The 19572-nt window shown below is 37.6% G+C and overlaps 1 protein-coding gene across 1 annotated transcript; it reads right to left on the bottom strand.

Annotated features, from left to right (window-relative positions):
- Positions 1–3060: 3060 nt before the first annotated feature.
- On the bottom strand, positions 3061–17628 carry LOC121242268. The gene is given in 8 exon segments (XM_041140158.1): positions 3061–3548; positions 5456–5641; positions 12960–13109; positions 13307–13440; positions 13443–14334; positions 14845–15335; positions 15706–15916; positions 17080–17628. Coding segments are annotated over 8 exon segments (2694 nt in total). The 3' UTR covers positions 3061–3467.
- Between the last annotated feature and the right edge of the window lie 1944 nt (positions 17629–19572).

Below are 19572 nucleotides of genomic sequence, written 5' to 3'. Positions count from 1 at the left end.
TATATTTTTTTAACGGATATATTTCTCCAACGGCTATATTATTCTACTATAAAACATAACATTTCCTCAACAATTTTATTCACTTCAACTCAAGTGAATATTTTAGTCTAAAAAAATTATTTGGCTAGCTCCTTTGGCTCAACAAATTTAGCTAGTGATTTAACTTAAAGTTAAAATCACTGTTGATTTGTTGAGCCAATTGTAACACATTATCTTGCACTTTAGTTATTATTTGGCTATAATTTAACTTTGTTGAGTCCATAACTGGTGCTCTAAGTGGGCTTTTAATGCTCAAGGTATTACAACAAGAAATGACAAAAATTCCTCGAAATTAGTTAATATTGTGCACATGTTCATATTTTGGGCATAACTTCGGCATTCACATCATGATCATCATGCTATGCCTAGTGATCAGTATTTTGATCCCAAAATTAATCTTTTCCTCTTTAAATTAGGCCTATTGCCCGCCCGTCCCCAGCTTCCACATAGGGGGGGGAGGGGGGAGAGGGGTAGGGGGGAGGAGAAGATATGCTGCGAAGCTGGGGTCAGCAACAAAGGAGGCGATGAAGAAGATGAGGAGGATAGGAGGGATTGAGAGAGAAGAGAAGAAATGACAAAGTTAGGCTTTCGTTTCTTATATAGCCTATGCAGGCAGGCACGTGGGGCTATAGACTCGCACCTCACACTTGCTTCTAACTGTTTAACAAAAGGAAAAAAAAAAAAACTATTTTCTCTTCCCACTTTGCCCACTCTATTTGACCGCTGGTCAAAATTTTTTATTTTTTTAAATATTTAAATGTATTAAAAAAATATGAAAAAAAAAACTTTATCGCCCGGCAGTCAAGTTGGGGTGGCATAATAGCCGCACCCTTAACAAAATGCCACCCGCCCTTCCACTAGGGTCGGATGGGCCAAATGCAGGGGTCAGGTAGATGGGCCAGATGCGGGCCAGGTGTGGGGGCCTGCACAATGGGCCTACTTGAAACCATGAACTTACAGTGTTTTTTACCTTTTAAGGAAATATTTCATTTTAACTTTTAAAGATGAATTTAATTCCGATTTTGGCTAGATTTTTTGCAAGATTCTTATTTTTTCACACATCTATTTTTCTGTAATAATTAGGATTTTTCATTTTGAGCAACATTCTCATAATTATAGATTTCCATAATTGTTTGAGCCCGACCTGTGGGATTTAGAATCCGATTTTCAAATTTGATGAATAAAATCTCTCTTAGAGTTATCTTTTTATTCTTTAGGTCTCTTTTCAATCTAAATTCTATAATCTCTATTGATTAAGTAGCTGGCAGAATATTTCTAATCTTGTCCTGCGTCAATTACCTACTATAGTTATTGGGTTATGACTTGATTGTTTTGTTGAAAAGAGGAAAGTTAAAGATCCGGGCCGCCAACTTATTGGGGGCACCATAAGGTATTCCAACACCTTGATATAAACGAGGGAAAAACTCAGTTATAGCAAAGTATAATCTTCTTATTTTATTTTTTTATTATTTAATGTTTGGGTGATTCAAAGTTACGGTAGAAAATTTCTCACTCTCAATTCAAACATTTAATACACCAAATCGTTCTGAATAATTTTCATCTTAAAGTTTTACATCAATTTATGTAACAAATACCAAAACAACATTAGAAAAGTAACCCTCTCATAAATATTTAGACCCAATATATTTACAAATCCTGAAGGGTGGGAGAGGCTAATAAGATCATCCAATCTTTTAAAAATAAATAGAAGTTTACCATCCGTTTCCTACGAGTGAAATGATTTGTACAAATCCGAAATAAACGAACCTCGCTCTACCTTACAAAAGTGTAAAAAAAAAAAAAAAAAATTATTATTTATTATTGAGATCCATTTCCACTTTTTTAAAAAAGACTTGTAAGAAGCTTGTCTTGTACCTAGCCCTACAAGTCTCTCATCATGTACAATGCAAGCTCATTCCCATGGGAGACTATGGTAAAGGTACTTTATATAACAGCATCCTTGAAAGAGATCACTGTAGATGATTTGAGAAAGAGCAATTATATCTGAAATCCTTTAAATGCTAGATTATTATAATGCATTGGTGTTGTAGGTTCAAAAAGAGTGGAAAGACTATTAATCACTTATTATTGCTTCACTTTGAGGTTGCCATGATTCTATGAAATTCATTATTTTCTAAAATGGGATTTGCTTCCGTGGTAATGCTCAATGGAAGATGGTCTCAATTTGCCTATGATTGTGTCTTTGGAGGAAGTAAAATGGAAGAAGTTTAGAGGATCAGAAGCGGTAATTAGAACTCACATTTTAGTACTTTATTACATTGTTAATAGATTTTAATGGAATGAATATCAATAGTCGCTTTTCTATATGTCCCATGTACTTGCATAATGCCTATCTATCATCTATAAAATTCTTTGTTTACTGATAAAAAAATATCCTAAGAAAACAAGTTTAAAAATACGTTCTTAATTCCAATATATTTTTAAGAAAAATTAACATCCTATATCGTTATCCTGTTTTTATCCCTATATGATGAGAAATAATATATGATTCAAATATTAAGTGTCACATTTATAAAGTAGGATGAAATTGTGATAGTAGTGCGTTACATGTAACTACTCTATTTTTAATGAATATAATCACTTCCAAAAAAAAAATGATAACAAGAAGATCTCTGGTCCGTAAGAAAACCCTTCTCAGCTCACTGGAGACAAAGCTGAATATTTCAAACATTTCATCTGATCTCATATAATTATTACAACTTTATTAAACTCTCCCACAAAATATGATAAACAATTCAATTTTTTCAAATCTCAAAACAAAAATTATATTAAAAAATTATATTATAATAATATTTTATTAAACTTTCAACAAAACATCTCATATCATCTTAACTGTGTAACCAAACAAGGACGGATTGAAATTATCAGCCACCCTTTAGAAACATTACTTGAAAGAGGTGCAGCGAGAAGGATTCAGCATTCTCTCTCAAAAAAAAAACAAAACAAAACAAAATATAAAAACAAAACAAATCAAAACAAAAAACAAAAGAAGGAAAGAAAGAAAAGAACATGCAAGTGGCTTTCCACATTTCTGGAGTTGGTTTGATAAAATTTAACAGGAACAATTGAAGCAGTGCAACAAGTTCTAGCAATTTCTTGAGTATGAATTTGATAACGGTAAGGACATCATTCAGATGCCATTATGCCTAATGCCAAGCAAAATTATTTCATGAATGGCGTAATCCTTGCAAAAGGAACTTGAAAGACAACTGTTAAACAGTAAAAGAGCTAAGAGCTAAGGCGCAAAATCCTGGAATTAAAAAAATTATAGCTATAGCATAATCAAAATAGTTTCTCTAGTCTACATAACAGGTATCATCAACCACGCCTACCATTCCTGAGAATGTCGTACCTTATGCGCCAATCAACTAGAAGCTCAATATCAAGGCAAGATGAGTTTTCATAGATTATTTGTAATGATGAGAAACCTCCCCCACAAGCTTATCCATGAACTGGCATTTCTTGTCAAATCCCCAGCCAGGATTGCTCTGCGTTGCAAAATTTTCTTGTGTCAAACATCCAAGCAACACATTCCAAATAAATCTAGTTCAAATGGACATCTCTATGTAGTAAGCTCAGGATTGCTTATTCCCTATTAGCTTGTTTGAAATTGGAAAGCGAAAGCAAAAAATTATGACCATAAAAACCTACACTTGCAGCTATACAAAAATTTCATGTGCAAGTACATCAAACTCACAGTTTCTGCAAATTATTATTGAAAGCCGATCATTTGCATGCATTTCATATTCCAACAACACAATGGCCATCCAACAAAAGTCTAAAATGGATTAAGTACAATGTCTTAGATTAAATATATATGCAATAAAAGATTAAACGCTTTGCCAAGCTACATGCAGTAAGTTCAACTTGGTTAAATTCTTGCCTTGTTCCAGCATTGTCAGTGACCATACCACATCAAGGCAGGCATTCTGTAGCATTAACAATTTCTTTATCCAATAAAAAATGTAGATAAAAACGTTGCTGATTGAAATTATCAGTATAATTTATCAACTAAAATGGATGTCAAAAAGTATGGTCCTGATCGTGTTTCTGATACTCAAGCAAACATAGGTTGGACACAAAAACCACAATTAATAAGAGAAGTCCAATCAATTTGGGCCTGACATGCTAATATTTTAAGGACTGACTTTTGTCTTAAGCCCACCTTGTCTACTTAATCTCTAGCTTTCATCTCAATTAATATCTTTTTCCCTTTTACCCTTGTCGGCACAAGGGTAAAAAGAAGATGAGAGAAGACATTGTTGCTCCTAATTAATAAAATTTTACTTTTTCTGACTAATAATCATTGCCAACAACCTGAATGACACATGATGAACAAATTTCAAGGAGAATCTAACACAGGTGAAGGCAGAATTAAGAATCTGGATCTGGCCTTAGAAACCGACAAGTTCCAACCACAAATGATTACATCACTAAAAATTCATGATATTTTCAACATTTATGATCTTAGCATGTACGTTTACAATTGAAGAACAATTTTAAATAGTGGTCCGTAACCACCAACCCAAATCATCTAGAACCAGCCTCTGACGGCCTACTTAAGATGCAAGACATTTGGACCAGCAAAAAGTATTAGCAGATACGATGTATAAGAGGAGTCATGCCAAACAAAAGAAAATGTTCTCTACATTTTGCAGCAGGATAAAATAAGTCTCTGAATATTTGTAATCATATCATCTATCGAAGTCTCTTGATGTCCAACAGAATGATCTGTCATACCTTTTCCTTATATTATTATAAATGACATCGTAGTTAAAACACTGTTAGACACTTGTCAAAGAGAAACATTGTCCAAGTTCACCATTTACAATATCTGAATCCGGAGACTTTCCAGTAGTTTGGGGAGTAAATACTTTGTGAGTATGGAAGTAAAGAGTTTGCTTCACGTCAAGTGAGAAGCAATCACTAGATCTTTCATTTAACAACTGAACAGATGAGATCAATTGTGGTGAATAAATAAGTAAAAATGGTCTAGGTGCTAAAAAATGGTGCCTGTTGTCCCAAGCCTCTAGAAGGCAGACACGGGCCCAAAAATGTGCCTTATCACAGGTCTCAAGACTGTTTTGCCCATGCGGGAATACAATATGCTTGTCAGTAAAAAGATGCCAAAGTGACACCGACTATAGCCCCTTTAACAGACAGTGGGATAGATAGCACTGAACATACACATAAATGTGTTGCTTGTAGGAACCAATAGACAGATAAAACAGACCTTGGATATATATATATATATATATAGAGAGAGAGAGAGAGAGAGAGAGAGAGAGGGAGGGAGGGAGGGAGGGAGGAGAGAGGTGCAAGTACCCTACAAAGAGAAACTCATGCACATTGTAGAAATAACAAGAGATTCGGGATGCCAAGGCCAAATACTAACCTGAAGAGAAATAACTGCACGGTCAGCAAACCGCTTTACAGAATCGGGTGCACTGATAGGAACAGTTTTTGCAACCCTTTCTAACTCTTCTTCTTGCTGCTTTGCAGTTACCCTATCCGGTCCACTATAGTAATCGACAATCTCTTTCAACAATGGAACTCTCTCCATTGTCTCTTTCATGATTTCCTAATAAAATGAGAAAGGTCAGAAAGATGAAGAAAGAAAAGAGCTGGACACATTTTTTAATTTAAAAAAAAAAAAAAAAAGTGAAAAATTGCACTGTTCACAAGTGTTGTACCATTATTCCCACCAAAATATAACATTTCAAAGCACATTAAATCATTCCCTTAAATCAAATAGCATATAGGCAATAATGTTAAATGTTTGACTGACATTTTGTAATCTGAAGATAATGCATATAAGATTTATAACTTCCCTATTGATATTTGGATGAGTAAATAAACTATACTTGAAAAATAAACAGAAAAGAACAACATAACTTCACAGGCTGCATACAAAGTATTCCCTAAACTTAAAATACCAGTGTAGAAAATCCAACAAAAGACCAACAATAATTGCCATCCTCACATCCAAACAAACAATGATCTCAATAACACAAGTCTATCAATGGGAAGTCAGCCCCTTCTTTTAATTTTGGAGCAAAATAACTTCATTATTAACAAAAAGAGATGTACATTAGGAGGGGTGAAGTTCCCTGACAATTCCCACAAAACACTAGATACAAAGCAAGTAAAAAAAAAATCAGGTAATGGTATCAAATGATTGATTCGGTCCCATAGTTGGTCACCGTATGGTAATTGTTGAAGCAATCCGTTGATTGGATTGCTTTAAATAATCTATTGCAGGTGCTTCTTGCAATAGGAGCACTGACTTCGACTAGATCGAGACAATAGTTTAAGATCACCAATCCCACATCTGCGTAGTCCCGGATAGGGTAGGTGGACAAAAGCCACTTCCCACCAAAAGAAAACACATGTTCTCGCAAAGTGAAGGAGAACCTAGGCACTTTGAAGATCTTGGTATATTGAGCCTTTTTATTTTTTTTATAAGTGATGGTAGATCAAGCTTCCAAAAAAAGCGACAAAATAAAGGGAAATTTGACCATTGACCACTTGTGCTTGCCACTTTTGATATTCACCCCATGGAATTTATTTTGACGAATTACCCCATGTGCTACGACAGACTAGAAATTTGGTCCCCCTTTTACATGGCAACATGCAAGACTTCGAGGCCTGTGACAGCATGGGGAGGCCAGATTCAGCCCCCTATGGTGGCTGGCGGGGAGGGCTTCCCTTCCCTACCAGTCCTCTAGTCGTTTTTTTATAATTTTATAATTGTATAATTTTTCCTTTTTTATTTAAATCTATTAAAATTAAAAATTAAAAAATATCAGTATATTTAAAAAATTAGAACTTTCCATGAAGTCAGTGGAATTTGAGGCAGAGGGACCATATTTCAAGTTTGTCATAGCATAAGGTGTTATCTTCAAAATTTTGTACATGGGGCAAATCTGAAACAGGGCAAAGCATCGGGGAATACTGACCAAATTTCCCCAAAACAAAATAGGAACAAAAGATAACCCAAATCAGATGCCCAAGTGAGACTGTGTTTGGAAGAACAGGTGGCTGCAAGCAGTTATTCTAGAGAGTTTCAGGCGACAGCTCGTGTGGGTGGGTAGGGGGCAGTGGGTGGTTGGTTGGAAAGGCAACGAAGAGAAGGCAGTTGGGCGCCACATGCTCGAGGCTGAAGGGGGGTGGTGGCTTGTGGATTTTGACAGGAGGAAATGATGGCATGCGTGATCCATGCACACTGCCTTTGAGATCCACGTTTGTGGATCACACGTTCATCCTTTGAGGATGGGGCAAGGGTCACTGGAATTCATACGGCGAGGGGAATGGATAGGGTAGGCGTGTGGTGGCTGGTGGGGGTCGGAGGGCAATAGATCGAGATACAAGCATCTTCCTACAAAAGTTCAAAAAAATGGCTAAATATTTGGGGTGTAATCAATTCAGTCCAATTTTGGACGTACAAGTGAACCAAATCGGTCTAAGGGGTTGTTTGGATACTTAGGCTGCATTTGGATGCTGAGGTGATCTAAGTTGATCTGTGAATAGTAGTATTTTGTGGGTCCCATTGAGATGTGTTTGAATGTAAATAGGTTGAAATATGTGTTTGAATGTATGAAGTACGTTAATATGAATTTACCTTTTTTATGGGAAGTAGAAAAAGTAGTGGGTCTCATCAATGATTAGTTTAGGATGAGTTGAGCTCACTCCAACAACCAAATACAACCTTAGAATTTCTGTGAATAGTAGTGAAATGGTTTAGTTAAGATGTTTTATTGGATTTTGGGAAATGAAAGAAAAAGTTCATTTAATATTATTTTTGTTTTGAAATTTATAAAATGGTATTTTTTTTTTTTTTTGTGTTTTGTTTGAGAGTTTGGAAAATTTTAATAATTAGGTAATGTTGAAAATTTGAAATTGCAAAGTATTTTGTGTTTAAGTGATGTTTATGAAGGAAATATCTTAGAACACTTGTGTTCCCAAATGCACCCTATGTCGGTTTTGAGATTCTGAGAACCGAAACCAACCGGTTCACCCAGGGAACCAGAATTTCCAGTTTTTCGGTCCAGTTCGGTTTTGCATGGTGATTCGATTTTAGGCTTTTTTGTTGGGCTGGTTTTTCTAACCCAAATGAATAATTCTTTTAGCCTAAACGAGTTTTAGAGCCCAAAACATTATTTTCAACTCAAAATATATTGCACATCCTCTAATTAACAAGTGCTATATAATATACTAATATGTGTTATTTACTACATATGATAGGTTTGATAAATATTATCCCTTATGTACTAAGTCACTGCAATACATATATATGTATATATGTTACTTGTCAAGTAACTTATTAGAAAATGTAAGTATGTAAGTTAGTATGTAGCTTAATATGTAAGTCACTTCAAAATGTATAAAAATGTACTTATATATCTATATATATATATATATGTCATACTTATACCATATTATATATGCAAGTATGTGACTTAATATGTAAGGATAAATAATAACTTAATATTAACATTTATGTTTAAGAGTAATTTTATATCAAGGAAACATACATTATAAGATTAAAATTTCATGTTATATTAATATTATAATATGTATAATATATATAATTTTAAAATTTTAAAAATATATATTTCAGTACATTCAGTCCAATTCGGTTCCGAAATCATTAGAATCGGGACCGAGCTGGATTTTAAAAATTTTGGGCCAAGGAACCGAATCTGACCGGTTCGGTTCGGTCAATTTCTCGGTTTTTTCTTACATCCCTACTAAATATGCAACCAAACAAAAAGTCCGGAGGAAGGACAAAGGTTTGCAGGAAATTGAGGTTGGTGAGGAGGAGAGGGAGGAAGCTCCTCCCTCTGCCCCAATAAAGTTCTTGGCTGGAAGGCATGCGCTTCAGTTTTGCTCTGTTTGAGAGAAAGAGGGAGAGAGCCTTCTTTCACTCATGCCTCAGCCAGTTTGTGAAGTCCACATGAGATGCACTCACTAGTCATTGCATAACTCTAAAATGAATCTGCCTTCCTGCTTTGATTATATAATAAACCAGCAAAGAATCCTTTTCTTACTTATCAAAAATAAATAAATAAATCAGCCAAGAATCTACCCTTCTGAACTTGAATGCTAAAGTCTCGACCTTCAATATCTAAGGTCACTGACAAATCTACTGGACATAAATTAACCATAGCTATTAGGTGTTCCCATTCACCTCTCAACTAAAATTTTAGGTAGTTTAAAAAGCCCCATAGATATTGATAGATGTCCATCAAGGGTAGTGCTCTAGTACAAATTCAAGTACCTCAACTTCATTCATTACAAACTAGAACTCCATAACATATCTCTAAACTTTCTTTCCTTTTAGTGTCTTGGGGAGGGAAAGATGGGTGGAAAAAAAAGAGTAAAGAAAGAAAGCCATTTTCAAAATTTCATCCGACCTTTTCTTATGGTCAAATTCATATTATAATATCATGCATCTTAACCCAACCAACTACAACAGCAGAGAATAAATCGCTTTCTAAACAGGTCTATTCATACAACCAATATCTACAGGCCCAAAGACTATCAACTTGGCAAAATATTGTAAATTGCAGTATAACATGCGTACAAAAAATCTATAGGCTACAAATTTAAAGACCAATGCTTGGATATGGAGCTAAATATTAAGGTTCTTCAAAAACCAACAGCCTACACTTCTTAAATCCCCTCATCACTCGCTTCTTGGAGGTCAATTAAATCTAGAGTATCGTGAAAAGATCACCCATCCCCTCCTAATGTTTTTCTACAGGCCAAGTTCATAAGCACCTGCCACCTCCATCGAACACCCCCCAAGCACAACCATAGTTGGGGTCAATTACCATCTTCCACAAGGCTCCCTCTCATGGTGATAACACTATAAACAGTTCCCCAGTAGTGCCCGATTGAACATTCTCAGGCTTCGAATCGCAATAACAACATGAAATCCTTATCAAAAAATAAATAACTAACAACCACATGAAATCAGAGAGAACATACATTCCCCCAATTGACTAGGTGAAGTTTGAACTCTTCACCTAGTCTACTCCAAAGGACATCACACTGAAGCTTCTCAATACAACTCACAACACCAGCTGGAAGAGGGACCGAAGAAGGAAAGTATGTGGGCAAGTTTGCGAGATTACTCTTGATTAAGGAGGTTCGACCAACTGTTGATAACTATAATCCTGCCACAATTTTGTCGATTACATCATCCCAAATTGGCTTGGCCTTTCAGAGGGGCACGCTAGTGAAGGCCAATGTACTTCATAGGCAAACAAGCTACCTCGCATCCCAAAGTTCTAGCCAAACACTACACATTGCTAACATTTCCCAACGAGACTATTTCTGACTAAGAGAAGTTGACTTTTAGACAACAAACGAATTCAAAAATAAGAATGCCCTTAAGGACTGGATTTGGTTTACCTTGCAAAATATCGATATATCATCTACAAACAATAAGTGAGATACAGGGAATGTCCTACTTAGTGTCCCCCACATCAAGAAACCCATCATAAAACCACCTCCAATCACAACCAACAACATTCTATTGAAGTCTTCCATTACAATGAAAAATAATAAAGGAGACAAAGGATCACATTGTCTCGAGTTTCTGGAATTGTCAAATAGCCAAGTAGAGTGCCACTCACCAAAATCGACAATCCAACCGTGGATAGGCAATGCGTAAGCCAAGAACTCCACCTTGCCCCAAATCCATATATACCTAGTAAGTAATGTAGGAGTCCCCAATTCACATGGTCACCTTTTCCAAATCCAATTTGCATAATTACTCATTTCACCAGATCTTAATCAACTATCCAAGCATTCATTTGCAATGAGTACCAAATCTAGGATTTTCCGGCCTCCTATAAAAGCATTTGACGTTTCGACACAATCATCCCCAATACCTCACTTAGTCAGCTAGTGAGAACTACACCCAATTTACAAGATTGATAAAGCGATACTCCTTAATACCCAAAGCCCCCGATTTCTTGGGAATGAGCGCAATGTGTGATACCCCATTATGAGAGGCATCTTTCCCTATTCAGATTTGGTCCGTAAACAGCAGCAAAAGCCCACATGAAGCCATCTTACACAGATTGAAAAGAAGAAGCCACTTTGAAATCCCCAATGCACTCGTTAATTTTTTCCACCACTCTTCTATCTCACATGACTGCATTCCATGCAAAGCCACCTAAGAGGCTAGATATGTCCTGTCTACAAGTTCGGATCCCCACATGCTCCAAATAGTCCTTCTCGAAATAAACTCCATTTTAGTTTCCTGCAAGCAAACAATTTTAGCCTTCCAAAAGCGAAGCAGATATTTTATCCAAAGGCACTTGTTAGCATCATTCAACCCTCAGACAAGCCAACTTATGATCTTAGACTTCATAATTTACTGATGCCACCACCCTCCCTTTGGTCTTGCTACAGCTTGAACTCCCCTAGGATTTAACTATAATTTGTTCAAAGAATGAATATAGTAGAATTCCGCAAGCTTTAAGGATGGCCTAGACCCTCATACATAAGTTATCTAAAGTAAATTATATATTTAAAAAATTATTTTATAGTATTCCACATGTTAGACTTGTATACTTCGGGAGGTATGTTGACCTTGTTCAGCAATTTTTTTGCATTTCTTATCCTTCCTCTTTAAGAAAGGAATGGGGGCTGAAAATGCTACTTTGATAGCATTGCTTGATTCCTACATGAGAGCTGAGATAATATCCATCTTCTAGGCAATCACATAACAATTAGCACAAAGAATAAGGTCACTCAGTCATCTATAAAGTGATACAAACACTGTCAGAGGTCAAGTACCAAAAGGTATCGCCATAAAATTCGGGGCATCATCTAAAGAAGAGAGAAATTTTTAAGTGTCCTAGGTTACATGAATGAATGATTCTCCTGCGTACCAAATAAAACAAACGAAAAGCCTGAAACTTTATATTAATGTTTTTTTATAAGTACTGAAACTTTATCTTAATTACTCAAGGAAAAACCTCCAAATCATTGAAAAACAGCCCGATACCTCCCCACCTCCACTCTATCAGTTTCAACTAGTCTACCCGTGTCTACCAACCATTCATAAAACACTCTCATCAAATAATCTTTTTAAGTAGAAACAAATACAAACAAGAGGAAAATTGTCTCGGACGAGCTGAGTTTAAACCCATTATCAAATTAGGACCCAAGTTCTTACTTCCGCAAATTTTGGACTTCATTATCATCCCTTGTTTCCTATATGATAGCAGAGGACAATAACGATTTTGTAGGTAATACCTACCTACCAATTAGTTCAAAAAATAAGGTAACTGAGTCACCTATAAAAGGATAGAGACACTGTCAAGGACCAGGTACGAAAAGAAATTGCCATATGATTAGGGACATCATTTAAAGAGGATAAATTTGAAAGCATCCAAGGTTACATGATTCTCTTGGGGACCATATTCAACAAATAAAAAGCCTGAAAAATCAAGCACTAAATGGAAAACCCCCAAATCGTAGAAAGCCTGATACTCCCCCCCGAAAAAAACACACTCTCACTTTCAACAAGTCTGCCCATCTCTCTCTTTTTTTAGATAGGTGACAAGTCTGCCCGTTTCTATGAACCTGACTTCAATATGCGCTCTATCATATAGGGAACAACACCGAGAATTGATGTAGAGTCCAGTAGTCCTATTGACGAAACAGAAGAATATACGGAAGCTAGCTAGATGGCTCGTGGACATTTAAGAAAAATTATGTTCATGATGGCCACAAAGCAACAACATTACCAGATGAATAAGTTCAATGATCCCACCATATTTTAATTCCTTGAGCATCAAAATTCAATTGAACAAGACTGAAAAGGAACTATAAAATTAGCACCAATGTTGAATAACATATGACCCATAAAATCTTACCTCCCACTCTTCTTGACTCTGAATGCCCTCATATGCCATCAAGAACGGCTTCATCTTCTCAAGTGCATCACGGAGTGGAATTGGTGGTTTGTCATCAATATCTGGGTTTTGATCAAACTCACCCATCAAATACTCTGGCTCGCACTCAATCTGTAATCCATAAGCAATAATCACTTGCTCATCCAATTTATCCAAAACAAAAGACCCCATTCGCTAAAACTAGAACTTGTAGCCAAAAAAGAATTCTCATAGAGACATGCTGATCATATAAAAAGATGCAGCACTTAACTCATTTGACTAGAATTTATTCAGAAATTGTTCAAAACCCAAATGACATGATCACTAACCGCATAATTAACATCCATGGCGTCCACAAGGGCGTCCTCCAAAGGCGAAGGCAGTACTGCTCCACTCATCTCCTCAAATCCTTCAACCAACTGATTCATGTTCTCAACGCCAAGCCTCTTGGCCAGCTTCTCCCATCGGCATTGTCACCTAGATAGAGCCCCGCTCCATACGCATCCTCCTTCGAGTCCCCAACCCTGCCCCTCCCCCTCCCTCTGTAAAGTCCTCTTCCTCGGCCCCGCCAAGGCGCACCTCTCCCTCTGTATCCTCCTCTGCCTCCGCCTCTAACACCACCAATGCTCTCTCCGATGTCACCGTCGCCGTCTCCACCACCACGTGATAGAATCTTCACCGCGTTTTTCACAGCTTCTTCTCGGGTCATCCTCTGCGCTCTTCCTCGTTCATCTTGGGTTTGGGCTTGGGCAGGGCTTTTCCTGGCTCGGGTATGCCGGTTCTGTTCAACAAATTGAGCTTCCGGGCTTGGTTGCTCCAGGGGTTTTCCGCGACCGCGGCCAGTCGATACAGGGAGTATGCTCGGAGGGAGATTCCGGTCAGTGAAACTTTTAGCCGCGTCCAACAAGTTTGCGGGCCCGTCTTCTTTCTTGAAGAAAATAGGTTGCTTGGGCGCTGAATCTGGCGGTGGGGGAACTGAATGGCCGCGGCCAGCCGGTGGGGGTTTGATGGAGGAAATGAATGAAGAGAAGTTGGGGAGCGTAGGGGAGGAAGGGACGGGTCTGCCACGGCCGTGTCCGTGCCCGAGTCCAATCCCGGGAGGGGACGGGTCGATCTTGGACTCGGGATCGTCAGGTTCGGGCTTACCAGGGGAGGCGAAGTCAAACTGAGGGGAACCAGAGCCGCGTCCCCGGCCACGACCACCCCCGCCACCGGTAGGAGAGGAGGAGGAAGTGGAGAAGGGATTAGAGACTGTCTGGTGGCATTGGAAAAACCAATGGGGTTGGGCCGAGAGAGCGTTCTTCCGATGCTTCCTCTCATTTGGAAGGGAGCAGTAGCAGAGAGCAGTGAGTTCGTGCTTTTACAATGCACCCAAATTTCTCAGGGACCAATTGTCGAACGATTGGCGAACGGATCCTTAAAACACACACTCCGCTGGCTTTCGGAATTAATAATAACTTGAGAAAATCGAACACAGCTTTTATGATCGACTTGTTTATGATTGTTGTATGGGCTGTGAGATGGAAGGCCAAGCCCGTTAATGAGGTGAGATGTACGTTTACCTAAGACTTCTTTTTTTTAATGTTTCTTTGTTTTAAGTATTTTTTAAATATCTATATATCATTTTATTTTTTTATAGTGAAAAAACTTCATTTCATCAAGGTATAAAACTTTAAGATAGTGTACAATAGTGTTGATCAATGAAAATTACATTCTCAATGAAAGAAGGAACACTATTCTACCAAATATTCATATCTTCAATAGACCATGCGTATCTAGCAAGTCGATGGCCTCATTAGTTGATATGTTGTTGTGTTGGAGTTGTGCAATGAGGAAATCTTGGCATCAGATTTTTAATGTCAGTAACCATTGACCCGATTGAAGCATTTGATTCAGCCACCTTGTTAACCTCCTCCACCAAGAACAAGCAATCACTCTCAATAACCAGTTTAGAAATACCAATATTTAAGCATAACTGTAATCCTCTCAACAAAGCTGCTGCTTCTACTTGCTCTAGTTCCAGTTGCACAGATTTTGCTCTACTTACTGCCATCAGAACATCCCCTACATGATTCCTTAATATAGCACCCAAACTAGTTTTATTCAACTCAAAAAACAGGGCCCCATCTATATTGAGTTTGAGAGAATCTTGAGAAGGTGGAGACCATCTATATTGTAGATTCTTTGAAGTATGAAGTCCCCTCTGATGCACTGCATTATCTGTCCTCAACTTCTTTGAGAAGGCAAATCCAATGACTTCTTGTGTTGGTAAAGAAATATGGTCATGGACCATCTTATTCCTTCTAAACCAAAAGCCCAAAGCCATTAAAAAGAAATATGCTAATTCATCAATTGAACCTTTAAAAAATATTTCCATAGTTGTTGAAATGAAGGATCTGAAATGGAATTGTGATGTAAAAATAGCAAATTTTTTAACCCAAATCTCATGAACAGGGGGCATAACAACAAAGCATGGGTTAAGTGTTCCATCTGGTGTTAACAGAAACAACATTGTCCACTTATATCCAACTTTCTGTTAATAAGATTGGTCTTAGAGGGTAAACTTTCCTTGCATACTCTCCAAGCAAAGACTTTGACCTTATGAGGTATTTTTAAACTCCAAAGAGCATTCTAGAATTTCTTCATGAAAACAACATTCGAAGGCTCACCACAATTAGGCACTAAACAGGTTTTAAGAATCTGTAGGCACTTTTAACAGAAACGTTACCTGACTTTTCATGTTCCCACATCCACTTATCCATGTCACCTGAAGCACTTGGATGTAGTCTTAGAATAGCATCTGCAATTCTTGGATTGAATAGAGCTCTGACTTTTGACAAATCCCACCGGTTGGTACTAAGGTCAATTAAAGAAGAGACCTGCTCCTCCAATTGACGAGTTTGCTCCTCCCTCTGATTACTACTTTCAACACACAGAACCTACCTCAGATTTCGAATCCCAGGAATCCAAACATCATTTAAGATGTGAATTGATCTTCTATTGCCCACATTCCATCTACCACCTTACATAAGTAAATTTTTTTGCCTCTCATATACCTCTCCTAGCATAGGAAGGGTTCCCACCAATAGAAGCTTCCAATAAGTTTCCATCAGAAAAGTATCTAGTAGCATACATCTTATAGAATAAGCTCTCTTTATTCTGCAATAATCTCCAAGCTCGTTTTGCCAACATAGCCATATTAAAGATCTCAAGATCCTTAAATCACATCCCTCCAACAGCTTTTGATTGACACATTTTCTTCCAACTTATCCAATGCACTTTAATTTCCTCCTTTTTTGGTCCCCACCAAAATCTGGTCATCATACTCTCAATCTCACTACATAGCTTGGTTGGGAGCTTTAAACAGCTCATATCATAGGATGAAATTGTTAAAGCAACAGCCTTGAGAAGAATCTCATTTCCTCCTTGAGAAAACATGTTTCCTTTCCACCCTTTCAATTTTAGCCAAACTTTATGCTTGATAATATAAGCAAAAGCACTTGGTTTAGACTTGCCTACCAAAGGAGGCAGCCCTAGGTATTTTTCATATTGTTGCAGTTGAGAAGAGCTCCAAAGGTTCATGATAGTCTGCTTCTTATCCATATCTACATTTGCACTGAAAACCATTGATGTTTTCTCTTTATTTAACTATTGTCCTTAAGCCACTTCATACTAATTCAGCAAAGATTGTAGTTTGGAAGTCGTATCCACATCTACAGCACATAAAATCAGACTATCATCTGCAAAGAGTAGATAGATTTGGATACCAGGGACAGATTTAGATCTCTCAGCCTCCTTCAATAAACTAAACAACCCTTTAGTGCACAGGAGAAATAGGTAGGGAGAAATGGTGTCTCCCTGCCTCAATCCTCTTGAAGGAATTATAAAATCAATTAGTGAGCCATTAATTAACACAGAGAAAGAATGGGTCATAACACACTTCATCATAAACTGGACTAGTTTATCATGAAAATCCAACTTTCTCATAACAGTTTCAAGGAAACTTCTTTCGACCCTATCATAAGCTTTACTCATGTCAAGCTTAAGAGGCATAAACCCTTTCTTTCCTTTTTTTTTTTTTCCTCCTCAAGGAATAAAGTACTTTGTAGGCCACAAGCACATTGTCAGTAATAAGTATTCCAGTTAAAAAAGCAGATTGGGAATCTGAGATGACAACATGTAATATTTGCTTGATTCTATTAGCAATGACCTTAGACGTTAGCTTATATATGACATTACATAAGCTAATGGGTCTAAAATCACTAACAATTTGAGAGCATTTCTTCTTATGAAGCAGAGTGATGTATGTGTGGTTTACTGAATGTGGGAAATCATATGAATTCAAAGCTTTTAACACAGCAGAAGTGACAAAACTTCCAATCTCAGGCCAGAACTTTTGATAGAACAAAGGTGGCATGCCATCAGGTCCAGGAGCTTTAGAAGGGTGCATCTCTTTCATTGCTTGGAGTACTTCATCTGCTGTGTATTCTTTAGTAAGGTCCTCATTCATTTCAGTAAAGACCTTCCTCTCCATTTTATCAATCATGTTTTCTTGGTCTCGAGAACATGTAGAGGTAAACAAGGAAGAGAAGTGGTTAATAATCCAGAGATCACAGTGCTCTCCTTCCTTCCAATTGCCCCCATCATCCATCAGTTTTGATATGCAGTTCTTTTTTTTCCTTTGAGAAGCTTTAGCATGGAAAAATTTTGTATTCTGGTCTCCTTCAGTTAACCAAAGTGCTCTCGACCTTTTTTTTCACATTATCTCTTCTCTATCCATCCATTTCTGTACTTGTTCAGCAGCAACACAAACCTCACTAACTATTAAAATTGTTGGATCTTTCTCTTGTTCCAGAGCTAGCTTGTTTTTAGCTTCTTTCAATTTGACATACACCTTACCAAAAGTTGCCTTATTCCACCTTTGTAGTCTTGAACTGCTGCAAAAAATACAGCTCGTAACACCTTGCAGGCCACTACGAGGATCACCCTTGAACCGCTCCTCCTTGATAATTTTTGAACATTCAACTTCCCCAAGCCACATAGCCTCAAATCTGAAGGGCTTTGAACCACCCTTTCTAATGCTTGCACCTTCTAGCTCTGTCCAAATTGGAAGATGATTAGAGTAAGATATAGAGCCATGAGTGACTGAAGCCCTATTGAATAGATTGCACCAATAGCTATTTCCAACAAACCTATCCAACCTCTTAGAGATCTAAGTTGCATCTTGTCTACCATTACACCAGGTATATCTTGTTCCATTAAATCCAAGATCTTTTAATTCACAATCTAGAAACATTTGTTGGAAATCAATCATTTGCTGATCTGGTCTGGCTCTCCCCCCCAATTTTCCTTCTGATGTTAGCATTTCATCGGATTCTCCCAAGACTAACCAAGCATCCGGGACCCTTTTTCAATCTTCTTAATAAGTTCCAAGTTTCTATTTTTCTCGCAGTTTCAGGTTGGCCATAAACACCTGTTAAGAACCATTGTCTTGAATTTTCAGTTACCTTAGCATCAATGTGAGAAGCTGAATAACTAAGGATAGATAACTGAACATCATTCTTCCATAGTAGTGCTAGGCCTCCACTTCTCCCCAAAGCTTCAACAGTTAGACAACAGTTGAACTTTAATCGAACTCTACATAACTCTTTCTGAAAGAGCACGAATACCATAAGGGTTCCTAAGTCCTTGAGTATTCCAACTTAAGATCTTCATTGATCTCAATGGGGCTGTGCACTAGCCACCACCGATACCTATTGGTTGTTGTCTTCCTTCTCCCCATTAATCTTTGCTTTAAGTTTCAGTCTCTTGGAAACTCTAGCCACTTCCATAGAATCAGAGTAGATAGTCCTCTTAGAACTCTGTAGATGATTGACAGAAAGAGACTTTTGAGACTGAGGCCTTAAAACTCTTTTCCATTTATGTGAGAGAGATGTATTATTGGGACCTTCTGATTTTTCCTGCATGATCTTCCTGCCCATATCATTTAGAAAAGTCTCATCAGAAGAAATGACAATGTTAACCCTCTGTTGATCACTATCCATACTAAGATCAGCATAATCTTCACTAGGTAACTCTCCCAAATTTTCTCCCAAATTATCTCTTAGAAATTTGTTACATAGCTGTTGGCCCGAGATATGCTCCATCTCACTGATCCTTGTAACGAAAACTTAGGGGCATTATCACAATTTTGAATGTTAGCCGAATTCTGCTCCCCAATATCCTCCTCACTGGCGTTATCTGCATTAACTGCCATATTCTGATGTACCAAAGAGTTATCGGTGACCTAAACTTTCTCCTGAGTTGTTGGAATACGGCCATCGTTTTGCAAGATCTGCCTATCACGCACAGGACCCCATAATCACCAAAATTACCAACACGTAGCCATGGTCCATGTGGGAATGCAGAAACTAATAACTGCTCCATCTGTAGCATCCCCTGGCTGCAATCCTTATAACTTTGCTCAAGTAGACCACATACATAACAGAAATTTGGGAGACGCTCACGGGAGAAGCAAACCCAAATAGGATTTGAAGATCCCACACAAAGTTTTTTTCCATGTAGCAATGGCTTCATCACATCCAACCCAATTCTA

The sequence above is a fragment of the Juglans microcarpa x Juglans regia genome, chromosome 8D (assembly GCF_004785595.1).
Source record: "Juglans microcarpa x Juglans regia isolate MS1-56 chromosome 8D, Jm3101_v1.0, whole genome shotgun sequence".
NCBI classification, from domain to species: Eukaryota; Viridiplantae; Streptophyta; class Magnoliopsida; order Fagales; family Juglandaceae; genus Juglans; species Juglans microcarpa x Juglans regia.
This window is presented reverse-complemented; position numbering and strand designations above follow the sequence as displayed.